At 44.0% G+C, this 22,444-nt stretch overlaps 8 protein-coding genes across 9 annotated transcripts; 5 read left to right on the top strand and 3 right to left on the bottom strand.

Annotated features, from left to right (window-relative positions):
- Positions 1-116: 116 nt before the first annotated feature.
- Gba1a (Glucocerebrosidase 1a) lies at positions 117-2,140 on the bottom strand. The gene is made up of 4 exons (XM_002054441.4): positions 1,990-2,140; positions 904-1,928; positions 488-830; positions 117-415 (listed from the first exon to the last, which is right to left on the bottom strand). Exons 1-4 carry the CDS (start codon positions 2,051-2,053, stop codon positions 150-152), a joined length of 1,698 nt encoding a protein of 565 aa, XP_002054477.1. The 5' UTR covers positions 2,054-2,140; the 3' UTR covers positions 117-149.
- Positions 2,141-3,724: 1,584 nt separating this feature from the next.
- Positions 3,725-5,722, top strand: prt (putative mushroom body vesicular transporter portabella). The gene is made up of 6 exons (XM_002054442.4): positions 3,725-3,884; positions 3,946-4,404; positions 4,463-5,067; positions 5,127-5,343; positions 5,399-5,523; positions 5,595-5,722. Exons 1-6 carry the CDS (start codon positions 3,725-3,727, stop codon positions 5,685-5,687), a joined length of 1,659 nt encoding a protein of 552 aa, XP_002054478.3. The 3' UTR covers positions 5,688-5,722.
- A 108-nt stretch (positions 5,723-5,830) lies between these two features.
- On the top strand, positions 5,831-6,894 carry LOC6630029 (ciliary microtubule associated protein 1A). Its single transcript, XM_002054443.4, has 4 exons — positions 5,831-5,988; positions 6,045-6,263; positions 6,322-6,508; positions 6,567-6,894. The coding sequence occupies exons 1-4, from the start codon at positions 5,970-5,972 to the stop codon at positions 6,829-6,831; spliced, it is 690 nt and encodes a 229-aa protein (XP_002054479.2). The 5' UTR covers positions 5,831-5,969; the 3' UTR covers positions 6,832-6,894.
- Positions 6,895-7,391: 497 nt separating this feature from the next.
- Positions 7,392-8,425, top strand: LOC6630605 (ciliary microtubule associated protein 1B). Its single transcript, XM_002054444.4, has 4 exons — positions 7,392-7,539; positions 7,592-7,810; positions 7,864-8,050; positions 8,109-8,425. The coding sequence occupies exons 1-4, from the start codon at positions 7,521-7,523 to the stop codon at positions 8,371-8,373; spliced, it is 690 nt and encodes a 229-aa protein (XP_002054480.1). The 5' UTR covers positions 7,392-7,520; the 3' UTR covers positions 8,374-8,425.
- Positions 8,426-8,855: 430 nt separating this feature from the next.
- Positions 8,856-15,944, top strand: LOC6630606 ((E3-independent) E2 ubiquitin-conjugating enzyme UBE2O). 2 transcript variants are annotated; one of them, XM_015172219.3, is made up of 10 exons: positions 8,856-8,994; positions 10,176-10,589; positions 10,826-11,088; positions 11,149-11,353; positions 11,472-11,724; positions 11,791-12,616; positions 12,675-13,668; positions 13,735-14,692; positions 14,762-14,980; positions 15,037-15,944. In XM_015172219.3, the coding sequence occupies exons 2-10, from the start codon at positions 10,191-10,193 to the stop codon at positions 15,234-15,236; spliced, it is 4,317 nt and encodes a 1,438-aa protein (XP_015027705.1). In that variant the 5' UTR covers positions 8,856-8,994; positions 10,176-10,190; the 3' UTR covers positions 15,237-15,944. The 2 variants fall into 2 exon arrangements, with proteins under 2 accessions (XP_015027705.1, XP_002054481.2); XM_002054445.4 differs by lacking the exon at positions 8,856-8,994 and adding an exon at positions 9,783-10,012.
- Positions 15,909-17,480, bottom strand: LOC6630607 (spaetzle-processing enzyme). Its single transcript, XM_002054446.4, has 3 exons — positions 17,328-17,480; positions 16,749-17,165; positions 15,909-16,690 (listed from the first exon to the last, which is right to left on the bottom strand). The coding sequence occupies exons 1-3, from the start codon at positions 17,395-17,397 to the stop codon at positions 15,954-15,956; spliced, it is 1,224 nt and encodes a 407-aa protein (XP_002054482.2). The 5' UTR covers positions 17,398-17,480; the 3' UTR covers positions 15,909-15,953.
- A 457-nt stretch (positions 17,481-17,937) lies between these two features.
- eIF3d1 (eukaryotic translation initiation factor 3 subunit d1) lies at positions 17,938-20,199 on the bottom strand. Its single transcript, XM_002054447.4, has 4 exons — positions 19,871-20,199; positions 19,116-19,751; positions 18,760-19,052; positions 17,938-18,706 (listed from the first exon to the last, which is right to left on the bottom strand). Exons 1-4 carry the CDS (start codon positions 20,067-20,069, stop codon positions 18,143-18,145), a joined length of 1,692 nt encoding a protein of 563 aa, XP_002054483.1. The 5' UTR covers positions 20,070-20,199; the 3' UTR covers positions 17,938-18,142.
- Positions 20,200-20,533: 334 nt separating this feature from the next.
- Ir94f (Ionotropic receptor 94f) lies at positions 20,534-22,318 on the top strand. Its single transcript, XM_002054448.3, has one exon. It carries the CDS (start codon positions 20,636-20,638, stop codon positions 22,316-22,318), a length of 1,683 nt encoding a protein of 560 aa, XP_002054484.1. The 5' UTR covers positions 20,534-20,635.
- The last annotated feature ends 126 nt before the right edge of the window (positions 22,319-22,444 follow it).

Here is a 22,444-nt window from a genome sequence, read left to right as displayed (position 1 = left end):
AGATACTCTGTATCTCTGAATCGAAAGTAACCCAGCGCACATTTGCACTCGCTTTGCTCACCTTTAACTGATCCAAAGATAAATATTTTTTGAAAAAATTTAAATGGCATTGGAAATTATTTTAAATATTAGACACATTTATTGCGCATTTAGTTGTAGAATAAAGTGTGTATAGACTTGGCGGGCACATTGACTTTAAGGTTTCCGCGCACAGTGTCCACGACACTGATATCCAGGTCGGCGCGTCCACTGTTGAAGAGGACAGCGACAATCTTCTCGTCAGGTCGCATGAAGGCCACACAATCCAGGTTGACATTGCTGGCCACCGCCTCGATGTGTACGGAGCCCTCAGGCACAAGCTTGGAGAAATGACCCATGATATAGAACATGGGCTGCTTGTAGAACTCAGTATAGGCTGGCAAAATAAAAAAAAATTGGTAATTAAGATAGGATAAGCCGAATTCGATGAACGTGTGCAACTGCTTACATGTCGTATTGGCAATAACTGGAGCGTCAACGGTGTTGTTTACGTAGTTTGGTCCACCCGCCTCATTCAAAATGATATTCCAGTCTATCCAGCCATGGAAGCCATCCTGCAGATGGGACAGAAATGAGCGTGCAACCTTCTCTGCCCGCTCCCAACTGCCCAACAGAGGGGCTGCCTTTTGCCAAGGCTTGTCGCCAATACAAGACTCAGATATGATCTGTATTTTATTGGCCATAAACTCGTTGGTGTCTTGAACAAAGCTGCTACCAAATATTTCATCCCAATACCAGTGCAAAGATACACCGTCAATGTATTTGAGTGAACCTGGTCGTGTGCGGTTCATCTGCAAGTGGATTGGGTTAGCGACAGAGTTATGGAAATCATTATAGATAAAATTTGAATTGTAATCGGTTTACCTGTTTGAACCAAAGTGGACTGGTGTATCGCTGATCATCGTTGCTGAATATGACTAGGTCCTTGTACTTGGAGTTACGAATTGTGGGACCCAAATTGTCGTCCACCCAGACGGCTTGCGTCTGTGGTGTCCAGCCCATGCTCATAAACTTGACGAAAACCATGAAGAGTATTCCGTTTGTTGGCTCATTTCCAGTGGAAATGGCCCAAATCGGCAGACCATTGTTCTCCATCAGTTCCACCCACTTGAGATGATAGTCAGCCCAGGTCTGATAGTATTCGCGCTTTAGGCGGCCGAAGCCAGTCCACCTATTGTTAGTCTTCATCCATGGTGGCGCACTCCAGGCAGCTCCTTTGATTCGCAGATTTTCGACGCCCGACACTGCCTTCAGTCGTTTGATTTGCTCGACGCGAATAACATCACGATCATCTAGCTTCTCCATGCCGGTCAGTATAGTTTCGTTTTCGGGCTGCTCGTTATAGGACCAGGCTTCCAAATCAAAATCGCAGCCGCCCATTGCAACGCGCATTAAATTGAATCCCAAGCCCTTGGCGGCATAGAAACTCTTGTACAGATGATCTTGAATGTCCTGCTCCTTATAGTTTTCCAATAAATAGGACACAGCTCCCGTGAAGCTGCCACCGAAACCTTCCATTCTTTGATACCGCTTGCTGCGATCCACCTTTAGCGTGACGGAGCGAGTGATGCTGCTGGTCGGGGTGACAGGTTGCGAGAATATGCTGGCTAATGCCTGATCCACCATCCGTGATAGGATTGTGCCATTGCTGGCCGTCATTTCTGCAGCTGGCTCTTCGTAGTCATTTATGGTGTACTTTTCTTGAGCTCCAAAGCTGCCCTTGTTGAGTTCAAAGCGAAGCCCTTGCTTGCTGCTGGAGATCAGCGCGAATTCATCATCCTGACTCAGAGTAGGATTCTCCAGATAGTCACAGTAATCCGCCGTGCAAACACACACCTTGCCATATTGGGCATCTTTGAGCTTGCATGGAACGGTTTCAGCCTGGCCACCTGGGTAAGCACTTTATAAAACAGGTGTTCTTTATGATATCTGCATATGCCTGATACCTACCGATTGCGGCTATCAGCAGCAATAGCAAAGCGCCAAGGAGCAAGCAATTTTTGCACCTGAACATTTCTTAACCGATCGCTTGTCCAGAGGCCCGTTAACTGAATCAATTGTTGAAAGCATAACCGACTCAAGCTCTTTTTCTACTCACACCTAATCTTAACAAATATACGCCTGAAGTGGTTAAATGGGATAAGCCATGTGCAATTAAAAAGTTGATTACGGCACATTTATATGCAATACAGAAATCTTCTAATCGTTAAATATTAAAGAGTGAGAATAAACAGGGGGCAAAATTGAATAAAATCGAAAATTAATATGTAAATAAAAGTTCCACTTTCCCAAAAATTCTTTTATTGATTGTCCCTTTCTCTCTCTTAATGATGAAAATATTTCTTGGGCTTTGATTATAGTTTTTGCGAATTGGTTATCTTATCGGGGACACACCTATGTACCTCGATTGGCTTAAGGAACTCAGCTGAGATTAGAATTTAATGCTAAAACAGGTGTTCAAAAGATTCAAATCAATTAACAAAATTAAATGCTTAGTCGATTAGTATTCGAAAAATATATGAGAACATATTGCAAACTTAAACAAAATGGTTTCTAATAAAGTATTTTAGCTAAATAGTAAACGATTGTTTGATGACTTGCATTAAGGATGTCAATCTACACACACAAAACTGGGCCACAGTCAACCCATAAACACTCGGCAAGTGTCAATCTCTCTCTCTCTCTCTCTCTGTCTCTCTCTCTCTCTCTCTTCTTCGAGAATGTCCCCTTGTTAAATGTGCTTTATTGTGTAGCAAGCAATTGACGCAGTTCGTCACAGATTTATGTTGAACGGCAGCTCTCTTGGGACTAAATTTAAACGGCGAAGAGTTCAATGAAATGGAAAATGATTCGAAAGTCTGAAAAATCTATAGCATGCTTATCAGGGACAAGGCAGGTTGCAGGCCTGCGAGTCGTGTGAACTTTAAGCGCTTTAAGTGGGTGTGGCATCGTGGAGATGGGCGAAGCAACAGCCACAACAACAGTCTGGTAAGCAGCAATATAACATGTAGCAACAACAAGCACAGCCACAAGTGGAGGCTGGGCGACAGAAATATACCCTGTACTAAAAATTAATAAAACATTTATCCATAATAAATACCATACAACTGTCTTGCAAGTATATATGTATAAATGGACAATAATCAAGGAGCTGCCTGGGCGAATCGACAAATTCATATTTACTTTTGCTGAACAGTTCATGTCTATTATATTTATTTGTCAATTATTATATATTTGATTTAAATGTTAGTTAGCAACATTATGGAGCAGTGCATACGCTCCACTCTTGAACCACATGTTGAATTCAGATGATTTCCTTTCCTAGCTGGCGCTCGTGCGCTGTGGTTCGTGTGCTCGTTCGTTTCGTTCGGGTCGCATGCTGCCAGTAAAATCATTTGGCGGCCTGTTGCAACCTTTCAATAGCCACAAACACGTTGACAAGGCAGCAACACCACCTGTTGGTTAAAGAGCGCGAAAACTCTGATTCTAAACGAGCTTTTTTAGGCTACGTGTGTGTGTGCGTGTGCGTGTGCGTGCGTGTGTGTGTGTGAGTGCTGTGCGCTTATTATTGTGTAGCATATTTTGCGGCGCCTCTCTGCTCGGCCATATGCCAGTGTAATAACATTGAGCCTTCGTGCGTCTGTATTAGTGTTGCATATCTATTTGGATTCGTGGCGCGCGTGTCATGTCGGCGAAGTCAACAAGTGGCCAGGCAGCGGCCAAGCTAAACGCTTCCGCCAGGCGCAGCTCAACACCTCAGTCGAATGGCATTGAGAATCGCTGCCTTATAGCTGCAATTGTGTATATAGCTCTACTGCTGGACAATGTGCTGCTGACCGTAATAGGTAATGCCAATTGAAAGATAGCAACAATGAGATAACAGCAAATAAAATGTGCCGCTTACAGTGCCCATTTTACCTGACTATTTGGCCAGCCTGGAGAAGCCAGCCTATGAGGGTTATCGGCTGGAGGAGAGCGCGCCGTCCCCCACACCGATGGTACATCAGCTTGCTTACCGCAACGAAGGTCACACGCAATTCTACATGGCCAAGCATCCAATACCCGGCAAATCGATGGTGAACTTCACTTTGCTGCAGCTACTGACGACCACAACGATGCCAAATATGCCGCCGCCCAGCAATCATTTGGGCGGCACTAATGTGACGACAACCACAAAGGTCGATACCAACGGCAATTTCAACAGCCTGGGCTTGACGCACGAAAATGGCTCCATTGGACTGCTGTTGGCCATGAAAGCGTTGGTTCAATTGATTTTTAATCCCATTGTTGGCAATATGTCGAGCAAGTGTGGTTACCGACTGCCCATAATGGTGGGCACCTGCTTTCTTTTGCTCTCCTCGCTCGGTAAACTTACAGCAGGCTGCTCACTTTTGCATATCCGTTTATTATGCTCTCCTTTCAGTGTTTGCCGTGGGCGAATCATATTGGATGTTGTTGCTGGCTCGCGCTATTCAGGGCGTGGGCTCCGCCTGCATTGGTGTGTGCGGCATGAGTCTGGTGGCCCAGCACTATCCGGAGGAGGCACGTCGCTCCAAGGTCATGGGCATCATTCTGGGCAGCATTGCCTTGGGCGTGCTATTGGGCTATCCTTTTGGTAGCATACTCTATGATATGGTGGGCAAATCGGCGCCCTTTGTAATACTCGCCACGGTCATCTTTTTGAGCCTGGGTCTACAGCTGCTCACCATGGACCTATCCGTGCAGCCAGAAGTTTTGGTCGTGGAACAGAAGACTAAGTGGCGTGCGCTTCTTGAATGCAAAATGATTTTGGCCATTGTGATCGCCATTTGGCTATCCACTTCCACAATGGCCATACTGGAGCCGTGTTTGCCCATTTGGTTGATTCAATATCTGCATCCAAATAAATGGCAATTGGGCACAGTTTTCATACCGGACTCCGTGGGCTACTTTGTGGGCACCAACTTTTTTGGCAGCATCGCCTATCGCTATGGCCAGCTGAAGGTCTCCTGCGTCAGCCTGCTGTTGGTGGGCTTTGCCTCGATTCTGGTAGGTCGAGTAGAATTGGCTTCATTCTGGCTGATAAAATTTATCTGCTTTTTATGCAGATACCCAGTGCCACGACTGTTGCTCAACTACTGTTGCCCCACTTTGCCCTGGGCCTAGGCATTGGTGTGATCGATGCGGCCTTGGTTCCACTTCTGGCCACTTTTGTGGATGCCACGCTGGCGCAGGATGAGCTCGGCGAGACCAGCAGCTCAACGTCGAGCTACGGCACAGTCTATGCTATACAGCAGACCTCCGTGAGCCTAGCTTACTGCCTTGGTAAGACTTTGTTCATCCTCTGATGCTTTCTAGCAGTTTGCTTCATATTTGGCAGCTCCTTTAATTGGCGGCGAGCTGGCACAGAGCTTTGGCTTTGCCTGGCTTATGCGTATTGTGGGCATCTTCAATATTCTGTACGGTCCCATATTGGTTTATCTATATCAGAAATATGATCCGAAAGTAGGTGGTTCACATAATAATCCCAGGAAAGTGTTATTTTTCTCACATTTCGTATTTCTATGCATGCACAGCGCCTGAGGGAGCATCAAAACGATTTGCTCATGCAGAACAGTGGGCGTGGCTCGCGCTATAAGCAGCTCTACAATTCCATGGATCTCGAATAATTACTGCACTCACTTTAAGCTCAAGCAATATACATATGTCATCAACTAACTTACCAAATCTCCATGAAAAGCACAAACATTAAATCCCTATCCTTAAATGTCTTTTGATGTTACACGCAAAACTACTTGCCCTTGACATAAAGCTCATGTGGACACTAAACTAAATATGTGTGAGAGCCTCGGCTGCTCTCATAACACTTTTGAAATTCATTTGGCACACAGCTCAAAAGAGTTCAAAATTAGTCGAAAATTTTTTCTAATATTGCAATAAATTAAAGATACATGGCGCGTCGACCTCTAGGTAAGCGTTCTTTAGGCCCCTTGAAGTACCACAGCTAATGGCTTTCTAATCGACAGGCCCTGGTCCCGGCGCTTACGGGTTGCCCACAACCGTGGGTTATGAAAAGCATGATACCCGTAAGCAGCGCATGCCGCAATACTCCTTCGGAACGCGCACTCAAACGACGAGTGCCGATCCTGGACCAGGACCGGGCGCCTATCAGGTAGACAAATTGACGCGCTATGGAATGGGTGGCGGTTTGCAATATACCATTGCCCCCATGACAAAAATTATTGGTAAGTTAAGGGATCAAATAGTTATTCTTGCTGCTGAATTTGGGGTTCTGTTCTGCAGACAAAAGAATTGGCCCCGGCCCCGGCGCACACGATGTCCATTTAAAACCGTTCTTCAAAGGAGTCAATGCACCAGCTTATTCCTTGGGAGTGCGTAACAATTATAGTTTTAAGAAGTATGGACCCGGTCCGAGTGCATATAAGTATGAGGTCAATCCCATAAAGCCAGCCGCACCCGCCTATAGCATGTGGGTATTATCTACAATTTTTATACCGACTATGAACTAATTAATTTTCTTTTAATAGGGGTATACAAACCAGGATTAAGGGCAAGGAAATTTCGCCTGGTCCGGCTGCTTATGGTGCAGGCGATATGAATATCAGATTGAATCGCGCTCCCGAGTACTCAATGAGACCCATTTGCAATATGAGAAAAGATACCCTGGGTCCCGGTCCCAATTATTATGATTTGATGTACTATCGTCCTGGCAAGACTGGACAAGCCTATTCATTCGGTGTGCGCCATTCGCCTTATGCTCCACCCATGGTAGTTAGATGTGATAATATGTAGAATTGCAATATTAGAAAAAATTTTATGTAAATGAATCCTAGTAGTAATAAATTGTGAAATGTGCGTTGAATGTCATTTGTCATTTGTCGCTTGCAAACATCTATGATGAACTTATCTCAGTCGTGGTCTTGTATGTGGACCCGTCAGCGTAGGAGGTTTGCCCTATCCCAACCACATGTTGAAATTTTTCGGCTCAATTTTACAATGTGCGGATAAATTCTCAATTGGAATTCTTATGCACAAAGTCATGCAGTCATTTTTTAATTGCGATCTTTAGAAGAAGTCAATTTTTGCTATATGGCGGCTATATTATGCATAATATATTATATATTGGCAAAATATTTCGACTCTTGTTAGTGGAAGATTTCAGTTTCTCGCTCGCCTGCCCCTAAGTGGGCGTGGTGAAACGGACAGCCGCACGCACAGCAAGATGAATGCACAGAAACAAAATTCATGTTTTATTGTTTGATTCTTCATAAGTCCATACTTAAGCGTAGGGGCGTATCTGTAAGCATTGTTTCCGGAATTTTTTTTTTAAACAAGTTGGCCATGGCTTAAGTTTTATGAGAGCCCCAGCACAAGGTCTGGGCATGTCTGGATGTGATTCAGTTTACATTTGGGAACCGTACGGACAACTCGCAAGAGTTTCAAAATTCAAGCCTTTTTTTCTAATATTGCAATAGACAAACATGGCGCGTAGACCTTTAGGTGAGTGTGTCAGTCATTAAATGATACTATTTTATAATTTCCTTATGTACAGGTCCTGGTCCCGGCGCTTACGGGTTGCCCCCAACCGTGGGGTATGATAAGCATGACACCCGGAAACAGCGAATGCCACAATACTCCTTCGGGGCTCGTACCAACATGTTGGGTCCTGATCCGGGACCAGGACCAGGTGCCTATCAGGTAGATAAACTTACGCGCTATGGCCGAGGAGGGGGTTTTCAATACACCATGGGCCCCATGACAAAAATTATTGGTAAGTTGACGTGGAGTAAATAGTCAAACGTCCTAAACTCACTTCAATTGCAGACAAAAGAGTTGGTCCCGGTCCCGGCGCACACGATGTTCATAATAAGCCATTCTTCAAGGGGGTTTCTGCGCCAGCCTACTCACTGGGTAAACGGAATGACTTCAGTTTCAAGAAGTACGGACCTGGTCCGAGTGCCTACAAGTTCGAAGTCAGTCCCATAAAACCATCCGCTCCAGCCTATAGCATGTGGGTATTATGTTCGGATGTGTTGTTGGCCTTGGACTAATTGCATTTGTTTTAACAGGGGCATCCAAGCGAAATTAAATCGCAAGGCCGATTCACCTGGCCCGGCTGCATATGCTGCGGGAGATCTGAATCTTAAGCTATGTCGTGCGCCTCAGTATTCGATGAGGCCGATTTGTAATATGCGTAAAGAGAACGTTGGTCCCGGTCCTAATTATTATGATTTGATGTACTATCGTCCTGGAAGATCGGGGCGCGCCTACTCATTCGGTGTGCACCACTCGCCATATGCTCCACCAATGATTGTTAGATGTGATAATATGTAAATTTGCAATATTAGAAAAATGTCTTAGTAATAAAATACGAATTTATAATTAACTTGAATATTGTTTTATATCTGTATGATTTACCAGCTCCATACAGAGTAAGGTTCGCTATCTAGAGGTTTGTTGAATCTCGGGAGGGAATATACTTTATCATATACATATAGGTTGTCATAGAGTCTAGCCTTAACCCTTTGCGAATTGATGTGTAGGCCAAGCCAAAGGGCTTACCCAAAATCTACTGCATTTTTGGAACGACTGTTTTCGACTTATAATTTTTTTTCTGACTGCTTAGCTGGGCCCAGTTGGTACACGAGTTATTTGTTAACGGTATCGTTAGGGGAATCATATTTGGTACAAGAGGGCATTTGGGATCGAAAAAAAAGCAACCCTGGTGCATTCGAAATCTTCTGCCCATATATTTAGAGAAAAAAACAAAGCATGTCTTGTTTTAAATTTCATTTGTTTGTTATATTTTAATCATAATTTTATTTTATATCTAAGTATACACTTTTGTGAAAAATTTTTGTGAATGCAACAATACACAGCGAAATTTGTAAATACGTGCAAATCAGTATAACAACTATATTCTTGCACAAAGTGCACTTGCTTTTAAAGAAACGAGTAAGTATACGTTTTGATGGCATTTGAAATGTTGACGGCTAGCTGTGCGATATTTATAGTATTATGAAAATAATATGCATCATAGCCACAGTAGCATATGTACTAATTATGGTCGCCAGCTTAGTGTTACTACTTTTAATAGCGCTGCAGAACCTGCTTTCGAAATAGGTGTGTACTAAGCAAATATTGTTGACTTTGTTGGTTTATATATATAATTTTATTTATAGTAGACATGCCACAAACTGCATCCACAATACCGGGCACATAATAGGCGCGCATGAAAAATTAATTGTATCGAAAAATTATCGATTTACTAGCCATGCTTTCTACAAAAAAGGATTTGATGTTTGATATCTTGAGATTATTAAATCAAATTGATGTATATGGCATACATAAGATAGTAATATCCATACATATACATATGTATAGACAAACATTGATTCGTCGCTTTTAAAATAAAGTATATTTTGTGCCCTGTTATTGTTCTGTTAGTAATCAGCTGCTAAATTCAAATTCGATTTTTGTTTGGGGTCTTTCTTGCTGTAAGCAAGCTATCAGAGTAACTTTGCTTATTAAAACTTATTGTTTCGTAGTCTTGCCCCAAAATGTATCTATTTAAAATTGAAATTTAAATTTTGATTAAGCTCGAGAAACGGCCGACGGCGCATTTCTCTGGTAAATATGGGCGCTCTCTGTTAACAACAGTTCAGTAAAATGTTAAATGTGCTTCTGTACGAAATATTAGCATTGGGCCCAACTTAACTAGTTTTCAGATGTTGTATTTTTGGTTTTTTTTTTTTTTAAATAAGTTGGCAAAATTGTAACAAAATTCCGAAGTCGCCCCAGTGTAGACTTCAAATGTATTCATTAAGCAGTATTAGAAAGAAATCTGAACTATGCTAGACACCTCTCGCCCAGTACTCGGTTGTAAATAAATTCGATTGTGTAGAGTACGTGAAACAGCAATTACATACATTATTACTAGGAAGCACCACATCTTGCCGATAGGCGGCCCATGGTATGTACATAAATCCATTCAGGAACTCGGTTGCCTAATTGCTGCAGGCAATGTTGCTAGCTTATAAGAATGTGATTTGGGTTGCGAACTGAAATTTGCAAATAATCAAATATCGTGCATTTAATCAGTATTAAATGTGGCATTTTTCTTCTGATTTACACAGTTCACAATTGGTAATATGTTGAGTCAAGTCGCGGGTGCTGCCAATGCCGGCGGCACCCCATTGGAGGCTTCGGCGACACCACCGCCAGGAGCAGCAGTAGATATGGAGACTGAAACGTCACCAACAGTTGAATCGCGGCCATTTGTGGCAAGCGGTGCATCTAGTAATCGTAAAACGGCTGGCGGTGCTGCGGCGTCTAAGAGCTCGGACAATCGGGAGTTTCAGTTCTTTTTCGAGGATGAGGTATTTCGCATCGATCGCAAAGGGCGCGTACGTTTTGGAGTCGTCACTGGAACAGCCGAATCGTACTCTTCGGATGATGAGGAGGAGGAAGCTAACGAGGTGCTCAGCAAGGGCGAGGTGCGCGTCGCCTTCTATCCGGATGGCAAGGAAATTGTGAGAACTGAAAAATCGGTAAGTAGGTTGAGGTTATGTAATTGTCACTGCTGTATTCACATCAACATGTACATATGTACGAATACACATGTGTGTGTGTGTGTGTGAGTGTGCAGAACTGTAAATAACTGTTATTTCTGTTTAGACAACTGTTTTGCCTTTTTGGGCACATCAGCATTGACACGTGTTGTTTGTCATCTGTTTTTGTGCGTTATTTCTTCAACTCAAATTCTAACAATGTGAACATATTTCAGATTGGTCTCGTCGACCGCACGCTGATGCCAGGTGATGTGGTGCGACGCCGTCTACCAGGACAGAAACATATGTCTGGCCAGGCTGGCTATGTGCGCGATGTAAACGTTCGTGCAGACGTCAAAGTACTGGGCACCAAATACGTGATCAGGAATGTGCCCTCGGAGCGCTTAAAGCCGATTTCAGAATGGTCACGCGATGTGCCCGTATGTTTAGGGAATTGGATTGGATACACCATCAACGTAGATGAGTCTGCCGTGCTAAAGTGAGTAAGCAGCCGCAAATAGGGTGTGGTTTGCATTAAATAACTGATTTTCTTCGGTAGATCAAACTTTGGCACACTTCTTGAAATCACATCGAACGACTTTCACAAGTTCAGGGATGCTTACGGGCCCAGTGAGCGTGAAGTCTTTAGTCCCAGTGTATACTACCCAAATAATGTAGTCGTTGGACGTTTACCGCCGTTGGATCGCGTCACCAATTTAACCCCGGACATACCTTTACCAACCAATCGCAAGCGACGCTCTATGGTTAGTAGAACTATACATACATAGCGGTCTATCCGTTAGACTCTATTCTCTTCTATATGTTAGCTATAGATGAAAACTGTCCTTGTTTACTTTGTGACATTTTGTCTTTGTTTTTTAGTATACTGTCGAATCTGTCAAAACAACGGCGATAACTGTTGCTTGGACATTTAAGGCCACGCCACAGTTTGATAGTGGTAATGAATTGGATCCACTAAAGCAGCCAAAAAGGTGCATAAAGGGCGATGACTTGGCCAATGTTAAGCGCTTGAACATCTACGAATCTTATATGCTCCAAATTCACGATCGATTCTACCTCAAATATTCGAAATGTGATAAACTTATAAAATATTCCGTCTGGGAGCAGGAGCAGGGTATGTTAACTTAAATTCATTGATTGTTTTAATAACTGACAAGCATATCTTCAATCTGTTGTGCAGCCAAGTTATACCAGACCATTTTCCAACGTCAAAAGAGCGAGGAGAGTAAGCAAACGGCACAGAATGAGCTGTCGAAGCAAAACTCGACTGCGACTGCGACTGCGACTGGATTTGAGAACACGCCTTCGCCGTCGGCGCCATCCAGCTCTCGCAGTGCTCACATGTTCAAAGTGCGGCGTGTCACTGGTAAACCTAGCAATCAGCGACTGAATCGCTCTCTGGCCGAAAGCAACGATGCAAGTAATATGCCAATTAAGACGACCGCTTCAACTCACTCGACTGGTAAAAAGACACGGGCAAACAATGATGAGACCTGGGACACTGCGGATGATGAGGGCGATGAAGAGCCACTACAGGAAGCTCAGGACGTAATAGATACAATTGAAGTGACAGCCAATACTCCCGAGACAGAAGGTGGCACGAATTCGTTAAACTCCTTTGCCTCGCAAGCAGCCCGTATTGTTACACGGAATTTCAAACGCAGATCAAGCAAGAAAAAAGCACGACCAAGCAAAAAAACATCAATGCCAAGAAAAGAGAGCGATCCCAAAGATGGCGATGATATGGTTGTAGAAACTTTGGTTGTGTATAGTTCGTTAACGGTTGTGTGGCAGGATGGATCTGTGGAATCAGGCATACCATCAACGGATCTATATCCGATACACCATTTGGACAATCATGAGTTCTTCCCAGGAGATTTTGTTAGCAAGGCTAACGATTACAGTACCTCACAAATAGATTACGGGGTCATACAGTCGGTGGATCATGATGAACGCATAGCCAAAGTTAAATGGTTTAACATCTATGGCAATATGGATAATCCAGTGTAAGTAATTGACATCAAAATGAACTACTCATCAGTCAGCGAACATCAATTTTTTCAGTCCATCATGCAAGGATGTGGAGGAGCTTAGTGTTTACGATTTGAAAGATCATGCGGACTATCAGTACCGACCAGGCACGATGGTCATTCGAGTATCTAATTTCACGGGAGAGGACCTTAATTCTACGGCTGGCCAAGTGATTGACAACTTTCCCGATGGCCGTGTGCGTGTTTGGTGGGTCAACGGCCATATCACCATGTGCTATCCGCAGGATCTTTTTGAGATCCATCAGAGCGATACGCAGGATGCGTACGAGTCTGACGATTCGGAGAATTCATGGGAGACACAGTCGGAGAATAGTCAAACAATGAATATAAGCGCTAGCATCGCATCGATGGATGTAGAGGATCACATAATATCAGGAATTGATCGTGCCAAAGAAGCCATTCAGCGCCTGGAAAAAATCTTTCACGTGCTGCCAGAGCAGCGAAAGGCGGATGTTCTCAAAGATCTGCTGGCCGTATATAATAACTGCCGTTTTCTAGACCGTTTTCTAAAAACAGATTTCTTTCACGAAGATTACTTTACCGGCATTCTGTGCCGCAAGAAAAATCCCCAGTCCCAAAAGCAGACTGTTTCGCCGTCTGCAGCCAAAAGCAGTTCAAATACGCCTCAGTCCGCTGCGGACACATCTCAGCGCAATGTCGAGGCACAACTTTCTATACCGGATATAGCTTCACCAGTTGTTCGACAAGCAATTAAGTTGGAGATGCCATTGATAGGACAAGCAGCTTCAACATCTACGCCAAATAAACGCAAGTCCTCCACTCATGTTGACGAAGTTCAGTGCAAAAAGAATAGCAGCAGCGAAAAGATTAACGTTGAGGATTCCGCAGAGCAGTCGGTGCTTCTAGACAACATCTCACTGTCCGATAGCGAAACTCAGCTAACCTATAACGAGCTGATTACTAAGTATCGAAGCGAATATGCGGATATGATCAGAACAGCACGTGTCAGCATTACTAAGGCCTTCGAGAAGCATAAGAACAGTAAGGTAAGCATTCCAATATTAATGTACAGATTGAATCGTGCAAAGCTGTTAATTTAATTTGTTTTAAAGAATGACTCTGGAGTTCATTCGCGCGGCGAGAACAGCTCGAGCGAAATCACTTCCGGTTGCGATTCAAAAGATACTACCCAAGGCGAGAAAAAACAGTCTATTTTGAGGTCGTCTTCCAGTACCAGTATTGAGTTAGTGGCCAATCACGATGCGGACGTTTGTGAGGTTTTCTGTTTTTTGATTAAAGAACAAATGGCCAAGTGCCGCGAGGCAATCGTGGAAACCTTTGGCAGAAACAAAACTGACGACAAGGATGTGGATGAACACATAAGCGATGTGGATGTGGATGTTGATGAGGATGTCGATGTCGAGACGTCAGATCATGATATCCCGCCAGCATATGAGAAAGAGCAGGATCAGGTTATGGAGCAGCCCTTGAATCTCAATGGACTCTCTGAGTCATTGCCCCCGTTAGAAAGCCCAACCGCTTGCTCATCACCCTCGCCTTGGCAGGTTACCACGTCGAGCAATAATTGTTTTGAAGTAATGCCCAATGCTCCACTTGGTCATTATTTTATTGGAAATATTATACATCCGAACAACAAGGCACACTATCAGCGCGCCGTACAGCGCGAGTATGCTATGCTCCAGGCATCGCTACCTCCAGGCGTTGTTGTGCGTGCCTATGAGGATCGCATGGATCTCATATCTGTCATGATGGTGGGTCCCAAGCGCACACCTTACCAAAACGCTCTATTTTTCTTCGACTTCCAAATGGGCTGTGACTATCCCAAGAGTCCGCCCACGTGTCATTACATAAGCTTTTGTACGGAGCGCCTTAATCCCAATTTATATGAAGAGGGCAAGGTTTGCGTCTCGCTACTAGGCACCTGGTCAGGACGCGATACTGAGGTGTGGTCGCCTCAAAGCACAATGCTGCAGGTGCTGGTCTCTATACAGGGACTCATACTGGTCGATGAGCCCTACTATAATGAGGCCGGCTATGAAAAACAACGTGGTAGGTTAACAAATTAAATTAATTTTAGACCAACTTAGAATTATCTCATTGCAATCCACCTATTCTTAGGCACTCAGCTGGGCAATGAAAACTCACGCGTCTACAATGAGATGGCAATTATTAAAATAGTCCATTCAACGGTAAAACAATTGCAAAATCCCCCATTCATCTTTCGAAAGGAATTGATTGAGCACTTTAAGGAATTTGGTAGCGAGTTACATGGCCGCATGCAGGCTTGGTCTGAATATTCGGCCGACGCACAGCGACTAAAAATAACCAGCATTAATGGTTTGTTATATATTTTTTGACATTTAACATAATTTTAAGTGGATTGTCTCCCACAGACATGCCCAAAGACTATAAAACACCATGCGAGATGCCAGAGTTTCCATTGTTGCCCTGCAGTCGTGGCTTTTGCATTGCGGTCAAAGGTGTCTTGGAGGCGTTGCAGAACGAATTGACTGCACTGGAAAAGAAGCAGCAAAGTGAGTCGGCTGTTCCTGCAGCGGCCACAGCGCCGCGAGCTGCACCCGAGGATGTGTGATTGACGCGAATGTTCGCAATGCTCAATGTTTGTCAGCCTTGCCTTCGTTGTGGTGCCTATTATAAAAAACACAAGACTATCGCCGCCTGCTCTTGAAATTGAGCCCTTCACAGGGTTTATTTCTTATATATTTAAGTAATCACAGCTCGAATACTCTCTACCTTATTAACTTGGCTTATCAATCGGCTAACAAACTTTATAACCAAAAAAAAAAGATGATATTTTTCCTAAATTTGTCGCTTATTATTTGTAAAAACTTTTTATTTATTTAGTTAGTCCCCATTTCGTTTTATGTTAACACCAAGTTCATGCGTATACAAACAAATATTGCCTATAAAATATGTAATGTCTATAGAGCTAATAATTCCCAGCATTAGTTTTCTTTCTGTAAATAATCTAGTTGTTCTTCAATTGATTAAACTAGGAATTTTATGTATATTTCTTTATTGGCAAAAGTGTATCATACTATTTTTTTCAATTTTTTGTTTTTTTGCTTACATGAACTTTATTTATTTTGTATTTAATTTGTTGTGCGCTAGGTTAATAGCACTTGGATTTAAGCTGAACCGCAACTAGGAATCTGCATTCCACTTTAAGTAATGTAGTAAAAGCAGGCAATTGGTCACATCGCTTCTTTCATATTTAATAAGCTAGGAAATGCAAGATACTATGTGAATAATAAATTACCAATTTTATTTATTAAAGTTATCAATCGGATTAAATTTCTAATTTGCTCACTACCCAGTCGACATATTGTCCCACGCGCGTGTAAACACCTGGCCAGCCTTGCAGGCCGCAGGGCTTGGGACCATATGATGTGACGCCGGCCACAAAGAAAACTTCCTGCATGCCCACATGGGTAGGTACCATTAGTGGCCCGCCGGAATCACCTTGACAGGTATCAATATTTATCTTTCCGCCAGCGCATAATTGTGAACTATTCAGATGCATTTGGTAGGAGCGATATTTATCCTGGCAACTTTTAAGAGTCCACACATCCACCGTGATTTTGAGCTTCACATTGCTAGGCTTACCGTCCTCGGTAACACCCCAGCCCGCCACGTCCATGGCGTAGCCCTCAAAATCGTTGTTGCGCACATCGTCGCCAACCGGCAGGCAAATGGGCTTCACATATTCCGTATAGCGAACCGCTTGCTTGAGACGCAACAGTCCAATGTCGTGCATCTGATCAATGGAGTTTGGCACATATAGCTCATGCAAAATCCGCTGTTCAATCTCAATGTCCAAGTGCATGGGTGCACAAGTGCGTTGCTTATTGCCCACCTCGGTCACGCAGTCCGGAGCAGTGCTTATGTCCCATTCACCCAGACGCACACTAAACAATTGCCAGCCATGCATTTGCAACAGGCTGCTATTCAGGCAGTGACTGGCCGTCAGAACGTAGCGTGAGTTGATCAATGCTCCGCCGCAGTTAAAATCGAGCTCATCCTTGGCTGCCAGTTTGAAAGATAAATCAACCAGATGCTAATCAGGTAAGTGGCTAAAACTTACGCTTTTTATACTGCAGCAGCGCCATCCACGGAAACTCGAAGAGCTGCGTTTTAGTGCCGCCAATAATGCGATTCGAAAATAAAATACCGCAAGTGCCTATGCTAGGTAGCACATTGCTCGGATCGGGCTCGCCCCCAGAACGATTATCAATCGGTGTTCCAGTTGCAGTGTCTGCGCTCTGCATGCGGCGTTTGCTGTCCGGGCAGCACACCAGAATACGCTGCACCAAACCACTTTGACGGGTATTATCCAGGCCGCATTGGCTATCGGAGAGCAGTTGACGCTGCTCTGGCGTCGACTGGCTTATATTGAGTATCTCGTAGAGAAATGGACAGTCTCGTATGTGAATGCATAATCCGTGCTCCTTGGTGCCTTTGGTCTCGCAGCTGCCATAACTAAATTGCGCAGTGGCAGCAGCTAACGGAGATCAGCATTCAGATTATCAATCAATATCAATTAGCATTGCACTATTACAACAACCGGTAGAACCGGTTGAAGGTCAGAGGAGACTCAAGCTCGACTAACAAGGTAGCACAATTCCAGATAAATGATGTAACAACAAAAAGCCACACATCTTACCAGCAATGCCAATGGCGCCCAGTGCGCCCAGCAATATAAGCTGTAGTTTCATTGCCGCCAACATGAACATATATAACGTCCGACAGATTTTCCTGACTTGATCGTCGCGAGCTTCGCGTTGAGACTAAACTCGATTTCATACTGAAAGCTAGTTGATAGCTTTCAGGCGAATGCTACCCGTTATCTTCGCCAGTAAATCTACTTGATGTCAGGGGTGATCGATCGTTGAGCAGCTTGTACGGATTGCATTGCCCAGCGATCCACCTATTAAGGCCCCAGACAGCTGAACAAATCAGCTTCCATTCTATGCTTAACTCGGAGTTCATTGCACTTGGATGCCTCCTTTGAAAGCTCATCGAGCTTCTCTCTTCAATCGGTGTATTGGATTGGGTAACAGGAGAGCTAATAGTCTCCCAATGCGCCCAGCAATATCAGCTGCAGCTTCATTGCCGCCAACATAAACAGATAACGTCCAAAAGATAAGCGTGAACCGATCGTCGCAAGCTTTGCGTTAAGAAAATCATGGTTCCGTCAATGTATCTCCTAGAGGTCCGGATGATTGATTGTTGCCCAGCAACCCACCCATTAAGAGGCCACACAACTGAACAAGTCTGTTTCCATTCTGTGCTTTACTCAGAATTCGTTGCACTTGCAAACGAAGCCAACTTATAATCAAATGATTAAAGCTAACGCCAAGAACAAAAATATTAATGTGATTTGGCATTGTTTAACCGGTTGTTGATTTTATGATTATACAAGTATGTTTATGGGTATGCGCGTGTGTATGTGTTTATAGCTTTATAATGGAAAAGAAACTAAATCTTGTTGCTGTTGTTGGCATAGTTGTAGACCTGCTGGAAACCTTCACCATCATCTCCCTCGCCATCGTCCGAATCATCTGAGTCGAATGTATTATCGGGTATATCATACAAACGTATAATCGGCTTGTTGGGATCCTTCATGATCAGATATTTGCCATCCTTCTGCTTCATCACCAAGTCAATGATACACCGCAATATGCCCCAGGCGTTATCCATGCTCAGATTGATCTGCGTGGCAAACTCGTGCGGCTTAAACTGCTGCGTGCCCAGAATAACGTGACGCGAATGATCACGTGGATTAATACGCGATACATAGCCCAGTTTTAGCTGATCAGAACCAGCCAGCACAGCTTGTACCGTCCATTTGGCCAGTTTGCAAGCATTGTTTCTCAGCTCGTTGGCCAACACGGCGCCGCGCTGTGTATCCAGCTTCTGGCGCCATTCAACGCCGTTGGCCAGCTTCGAATCCCATTCGTTTAATGCTTTGATGGACAAGAACTGCGGTTCTCCACTGGGCGTTTGTAGCACACCATCATGTTCGCAACGCGCCACCAGAACCTGCCAAATATTTCCAATTAGTTAAAAGTTACGCAAATAAGGGATGTGCTTACAATATCGCTGCCCAGTTCCCATTTCTTGTAGCGATAGCCAACACTGGCCACCTGTATGTCCTCGTCTTCGCTAATGAAGGGATTGGTTTCCTCAAACTTGTATTTGGCCTCCTGGTCGCCGGTTTTGAGCACTTGCTGGCTAAAGTTATGATTTATGAAGGTGGCCTCAATGGCCAGATTACGCGGCGAATTGCACGAGCTATCGTCGTCAGTGGGCGGTTCAACGCTAGTCTCATTCACAGTCAGCAAATCGAATTCCGTATGATCGCGCTTGTCCATGAAGATTTTCTCGCCTGTCGATAAAACAAAAGCATGGTTAGTAGAGTCACTTTAGTTTTATGCTTGAGATCCCTTACCAACTTTTTCGATGACAATATCCCACGAGTAGTTGGAGCGTGTCGAGCACATAATAGTAGCCAGAATGGCATCCGTGGCAAACACGTTACCAATCGTCTTGGACAGACGACGTATGACCGGATCATCAGTGGTGGTTACAGTGTGCACAATGCGATCAATCTTCTGCAGCGGCTTCTCGTTCTTCACATTGATGCGGTCGTATGTCTTATCATAGTACTCCAGGGTGCCGCAAGTGGTAATATCCTCGCCATCCTTGATGTTCGGCAGCGATAGCTTAATGAGACGCGGGAAGTCCATCTCTTCAATGGAGGCCCAGTCGGCTCGCACAGCCACCGAGGACTCTCGCATCTTTGGTGGCGGACCGCGATTACCAAATCGCTTGCCCATGCCGCGTCGCGGATCGCGTGCCTTAACATTCTTACTGCTCAGTGTGGTCATGCCATGACCGTGCGTATTGAGTCCACCGCGTGCATTGCGGCCACGTCCTGAACGCGAATTACGCATGTTGCGGAAGCGTCCACGTTGATGCGGTGGCTTCTGGACGCGTGCCGTATCCACCAGATGGAACGTTGTCTCATCCTCCTCATGGTAATAGGCATATTGGTTGCCGGTGCCAAAGGTAGAAGCATATTTATCTAAAAACAAAAGTTTAATCTCCAGTTTATTGCCACGACACACACACAAACAAAGCGCAGACATGCGAACATAACCTCACTTTGTGCATATGCAAAATAACACTTTGGCTTTAACTTACTTTGATACTTCTTGTCATTGTTAGAGGTGCTTGTCCAGTCGCAGATCTTGCCCAGGCGATCGTTCTTGCTGAACGGCTGGTAAGGCACATCCTTAAACGTGTCTGGCAGCTCGCATGGTCCCCAGCCCTTTTCGTTGAACTGGACGGTCGGTTTCTCGAACGTCGGAAACTGGGCCGCCGTGTTTATAGTTTCGCTCATTTCACGCCTGTTGCTAGTTAATTTTTTTTTATTTAAAAATTATTCGCAATTAAACGCTCGAAACAATTAATATGCCAGTGTGGAAAAAAAAACTATATGACCAGCTCGCGAATTTGGTGCGAAGGAGAGAGCGACAGTCGGCGCGATAGCTCTTAGAGATGTGCGATAAATACAAAGCAGTCACTGCTACTTTGCAAAAGTATTTGAACGTACCTAGTTACAGCTGTTAAAGCACATTAAATCGTGATATATTATTTACGTTATTATTAATTACATTCAAATTTTACATTCTCGGTTAAGTCCAAAATACAACAAGAACGAACATAAGGAATCAGTTTTTTAAATGTTTGTTATAGTAAAAAAAACTTAACTAGTAGGATGATAAAGAATGCCGAACAGCACAACCATAATTATATCTTCAAAATGCCTATAAAGATCTAACTAATTTCGGATACTAGATATGCCAATTTGCAAGTCAGCCCCTTAAGCATGCTGACACTTCAATTCTTTAGAGCCTTATAAAAGCAACCAGGACATTTGTTCAAGCTAACAGTCGTACAATACAAATGTGGAAAAACCAGCAATCCGTACTCGACTGGCCCAGGGCAGAGCAACTAGCTAGCTTCTGGTTGCACTTGAAAGGTGAGCTTGGATTCAGGACACTTCTGTACTTCAAGGCGGCAAAATGTCGCTGTTGGATTGAAAAACTATTGGACGAGGGAAACATGACGACTACCACCTTGGTATGGAACAACGTGTCGAATGCACCATATCTAAGGTTGAAGCAGAATGTTGATATTCTGGGCCTGATTTGCTTGGACTCGGATTTATTTGAACCCGTATTGATCACGCTAAGTACAATGCTGAACCATATGAGGGAGGTTCCCCTGCTGCTGCAGATTTGCACAGCGGATTCGGATCAAACAATGATGCTGCAAATAGGCCGACAGATTCTTAAGCGTTGCCAGGACTTGCTAATGCCGAATGTTCTGCTCCTATTGAAAGATTTCTTTAACACTGACTTGATTTATGCCTATCAAATGTTTCCCAAATTCCGGCTGCTGTCGCAGGTCTACCATGCCAGCCTGCAGCTATATCCCTACAAACTGGCCAACCTACACGGCCAGGTGATAAGGACACGGACGGATCTAACGCAGCCCTATTTGTTTGTTTACACTGATCGCAACGGAAAATTAATAACTACCGGAGTGCTCTGGCGTTTTATGAAGGGGTTTGCACGCTACTTGAACGCCACTCTTGAGTTGAGATATGATGCCAATTCGAGCCAGTCTGTGCGGGGCAGCTACTTTAAATTATTGCCGCACATTCAAAATGGAACAGCCGACGTTACCACCAGCCTTTTCCCACTCACCTATTCTTCGAGTAGCAACCTGAATATTTTCAGTTATCCGGTTATCATCAACAGCTGGTGCACTATGTTGCCCGTGGAGCGTGTGGTCAGTCCGCGTGAGGCTATGACCGGCGTGTTGGAGTCGCCCTGGATGTGGGTATATCTGGGCATTGTCTATTGCTTGATTCGCCATCTAAATGAACGACGTATGCCCGGCAGGCCGATCTTGATACTGCTCCCGTCACTGATTCAACTGACTCTGCTCTGCACCGTGGTGGCGCAACTGTCTGCGCTGTTTATTGATCCGCAGAGACTTCGTTTGATTTCCAATTGGGAGCAGTTAAACGCATCCGGATTAAGGATTATCGGAGCACGTGCTGAATTCAATCAATATCCAGACGAAATACGAATCAAATACGCATCATCATTCATATCCTTCGAAAACTATACACAATTTGTATATCAACGTAATAGCTTGAACTCTTCATTTGGTTATACAATTTATGAAATTAAGTGGAACAATATTGCCGAACTGCAAAAGTTCTTTAAACGACCAATTTTTCGCTACTCCACCGAGCTTTGTGTGCGACAAGTTTCGCATAATTCGGTTATTTTTCAAGAAAACTTTTTGTACCGCCATCAACTAGATTTATATACACTTAGGTTGCGGCAGAGCGGCATCCTTAGGTTTTTGATAGACAAACATTTTGTCGATATGCTAAACGCGGGCTATTTCAAACTGCAGGACCTAAGCAGCCAAGTTGTAGTGAAGCCCCTAAAGCTCGCTGAGATGGACTTCATCGTGGTGTTATATGGTTATGCAATGGCTATATCCCTATTGATATTTGTATTTGAGTTGATTGTGTTCTACATCAATGTTTGCATGCACATTTTGTAAAAGTCATTACTCAAAGTTATGCCATTAATACAAACTAGATGCGTGTGGTCGACGGTTGAATACACTATAGCACCCACTCAAGGTTAATATGTAGGTCAACAAATAAACTCGAAACTCTATTGAAAG

The sequence above is a fragment of the Drosophila virilis genome, chromosome 2 (assembly GCF_030788295.1).
Source record: "Drosophila virilis strain 15010-1051.87 chromosome 2, Dvir_AGI_RSII-ME, whole genome shotgun sequence".
Classification (NCBI taxonomy): Eukaryota; Metazoa; Arthropoda; class Insecta; order Diptera; family Drosophilidae; genus Drosophila; species Drosophila virilis.
This window is presented reverse-complemented; position numbering and strand designations above follow the sequence as displayed.

Coding starts and splice junctions, on each gene's coding strand:
- Gba1a (XM_002054441.4), bottom strand. CDS start 2,053: ATGTTCAGGTGCAAAAATTGCTTGCTCCTTGGCGCTTTGCTATTGCTG. Junction 1,929..1,989: donor GCTGCTGATAGCCGCAATCG/GTAGGTATCAGG, acceptor GTGCTTACCCAG/GTGGCCAGGCTGAAACCGTT. Junction 416..487: donor AGTTATTGCCAATACGACAT/GTAAGCAGTTGC, acceptor TTATTTTGCCAG/CCTATACTGAGTTCTACAAG.
- prt (XM_002054442.4), top strand. CDS start 3,725: ATGTCGGCGAAGTCAACAAGTGGCCAGGCAGCGGCCAAGCTAAACGCT. Junction 4,405..4,462: donor TCTTTTGCTCTCCTCGCTCG/GTAAACTTACAG, acceptor CTCTCCTTTCAG/TGTTTGCCGTGGGCGAATCA. Junction 5,068..5,126: donor TGGGCTTTGCCTCGATTCTG/GTAGGTCGAGTA, acceptor CTTTTTATGCAG/ATACCCAGTGCCACGACTGT.
- LOC6630029 (XM_002054443.4), top strand. Junction 6,264..6,321: donor CCCCATGACAAAAATTATTG/GTAAGTTAAGGG, acceptor TCTGTTCTGCAG/ACAAAAGAATTGGCCCCGGC. Junction 6,509..6,566: donor GCCGCACCCGCCTATAGCAT/GTGGGTATTATC, acceptor TTCTTTTAATAG/GGGTATACAAACCAGGATTA.
- LOC6630605 (XM_002054444.4), top strand. Junction 7,811..7,863: donor CCCCATGACAAAAATTATTG/GTAAGTTGACGT, acceptor CTTCAATTGCAG/ACAAAAGAGTTGGTCCCGGT. Junction 8,051..8,108: donor TCCGCTCCAGCCTATAGCAT/GTGGGTATTATG, acceptor TTGTTTTAACAG/GGGCATCCAAGCGAAATTAA.
- LOC6630606 (XM_002054445.4), top strand. Junction 10,590..10,825: donor TTGTGAGAACTGAAAAATCG/GTAAGTAGGTTG, acceptor AACATATTTCAG/ATTGGTCTCGTCGACCGCAC. Junction 11,089..11,148: donor GATGAGTCTGCCGTGCTAAA/GTGAGTAAGCAG, acceptor TTTCTTCGGTAG/ATCAAACTTTGGCACACTTC.
- LOC6630607 (XM_002054446.4), bottom strand. CDS start 17,397: ATGTTCATGTTGGCGGCAATGAAACTACAGCTTATATTGCTGGGCGCA. Junction 17,166..17,327: donor GGGCGCCATTGGCATTGCTG/GTAAGATGTGTG, acceptor GATCTCCGTTAG/CTGCTGCCACTGCGCAATTT. Junction 16,691..16,748: donor GCTGCTGCAGTATAAAAAGC/GTAAGTTTTAGC, acceptor TCAAACTGGCAG/CCAAGGATGAGCTCGATTTT.
- eIF3d1 (XM_002054447.4), bottom strand. CDS start 20,069: ATGAGCGAAACTATAAACACGGCGGCCCAGTTTCCGACGTTCGAGAAA. Junction 19,053..19,115: donor TATTGTCATCGAAAAAGTTG/GTAAGGGATCTC, acceptor TTTTATCGACAG/GCGAGAAAATCTTCATGGAC. Junction 18,707..18,759: donor GGGAACTGGGCAGCGATATT/GTAAGCACATCC, acceptor AATATTTGGCAG/GTTCTGGTGGCGCGTTGCGA.
- Ir94f (XM_002054448.3), top strand. CDS start 20,636: ATGTGGAAAAACCAGCAATCCGTACTCGACTGGCCCAGGGCAGAGCAA.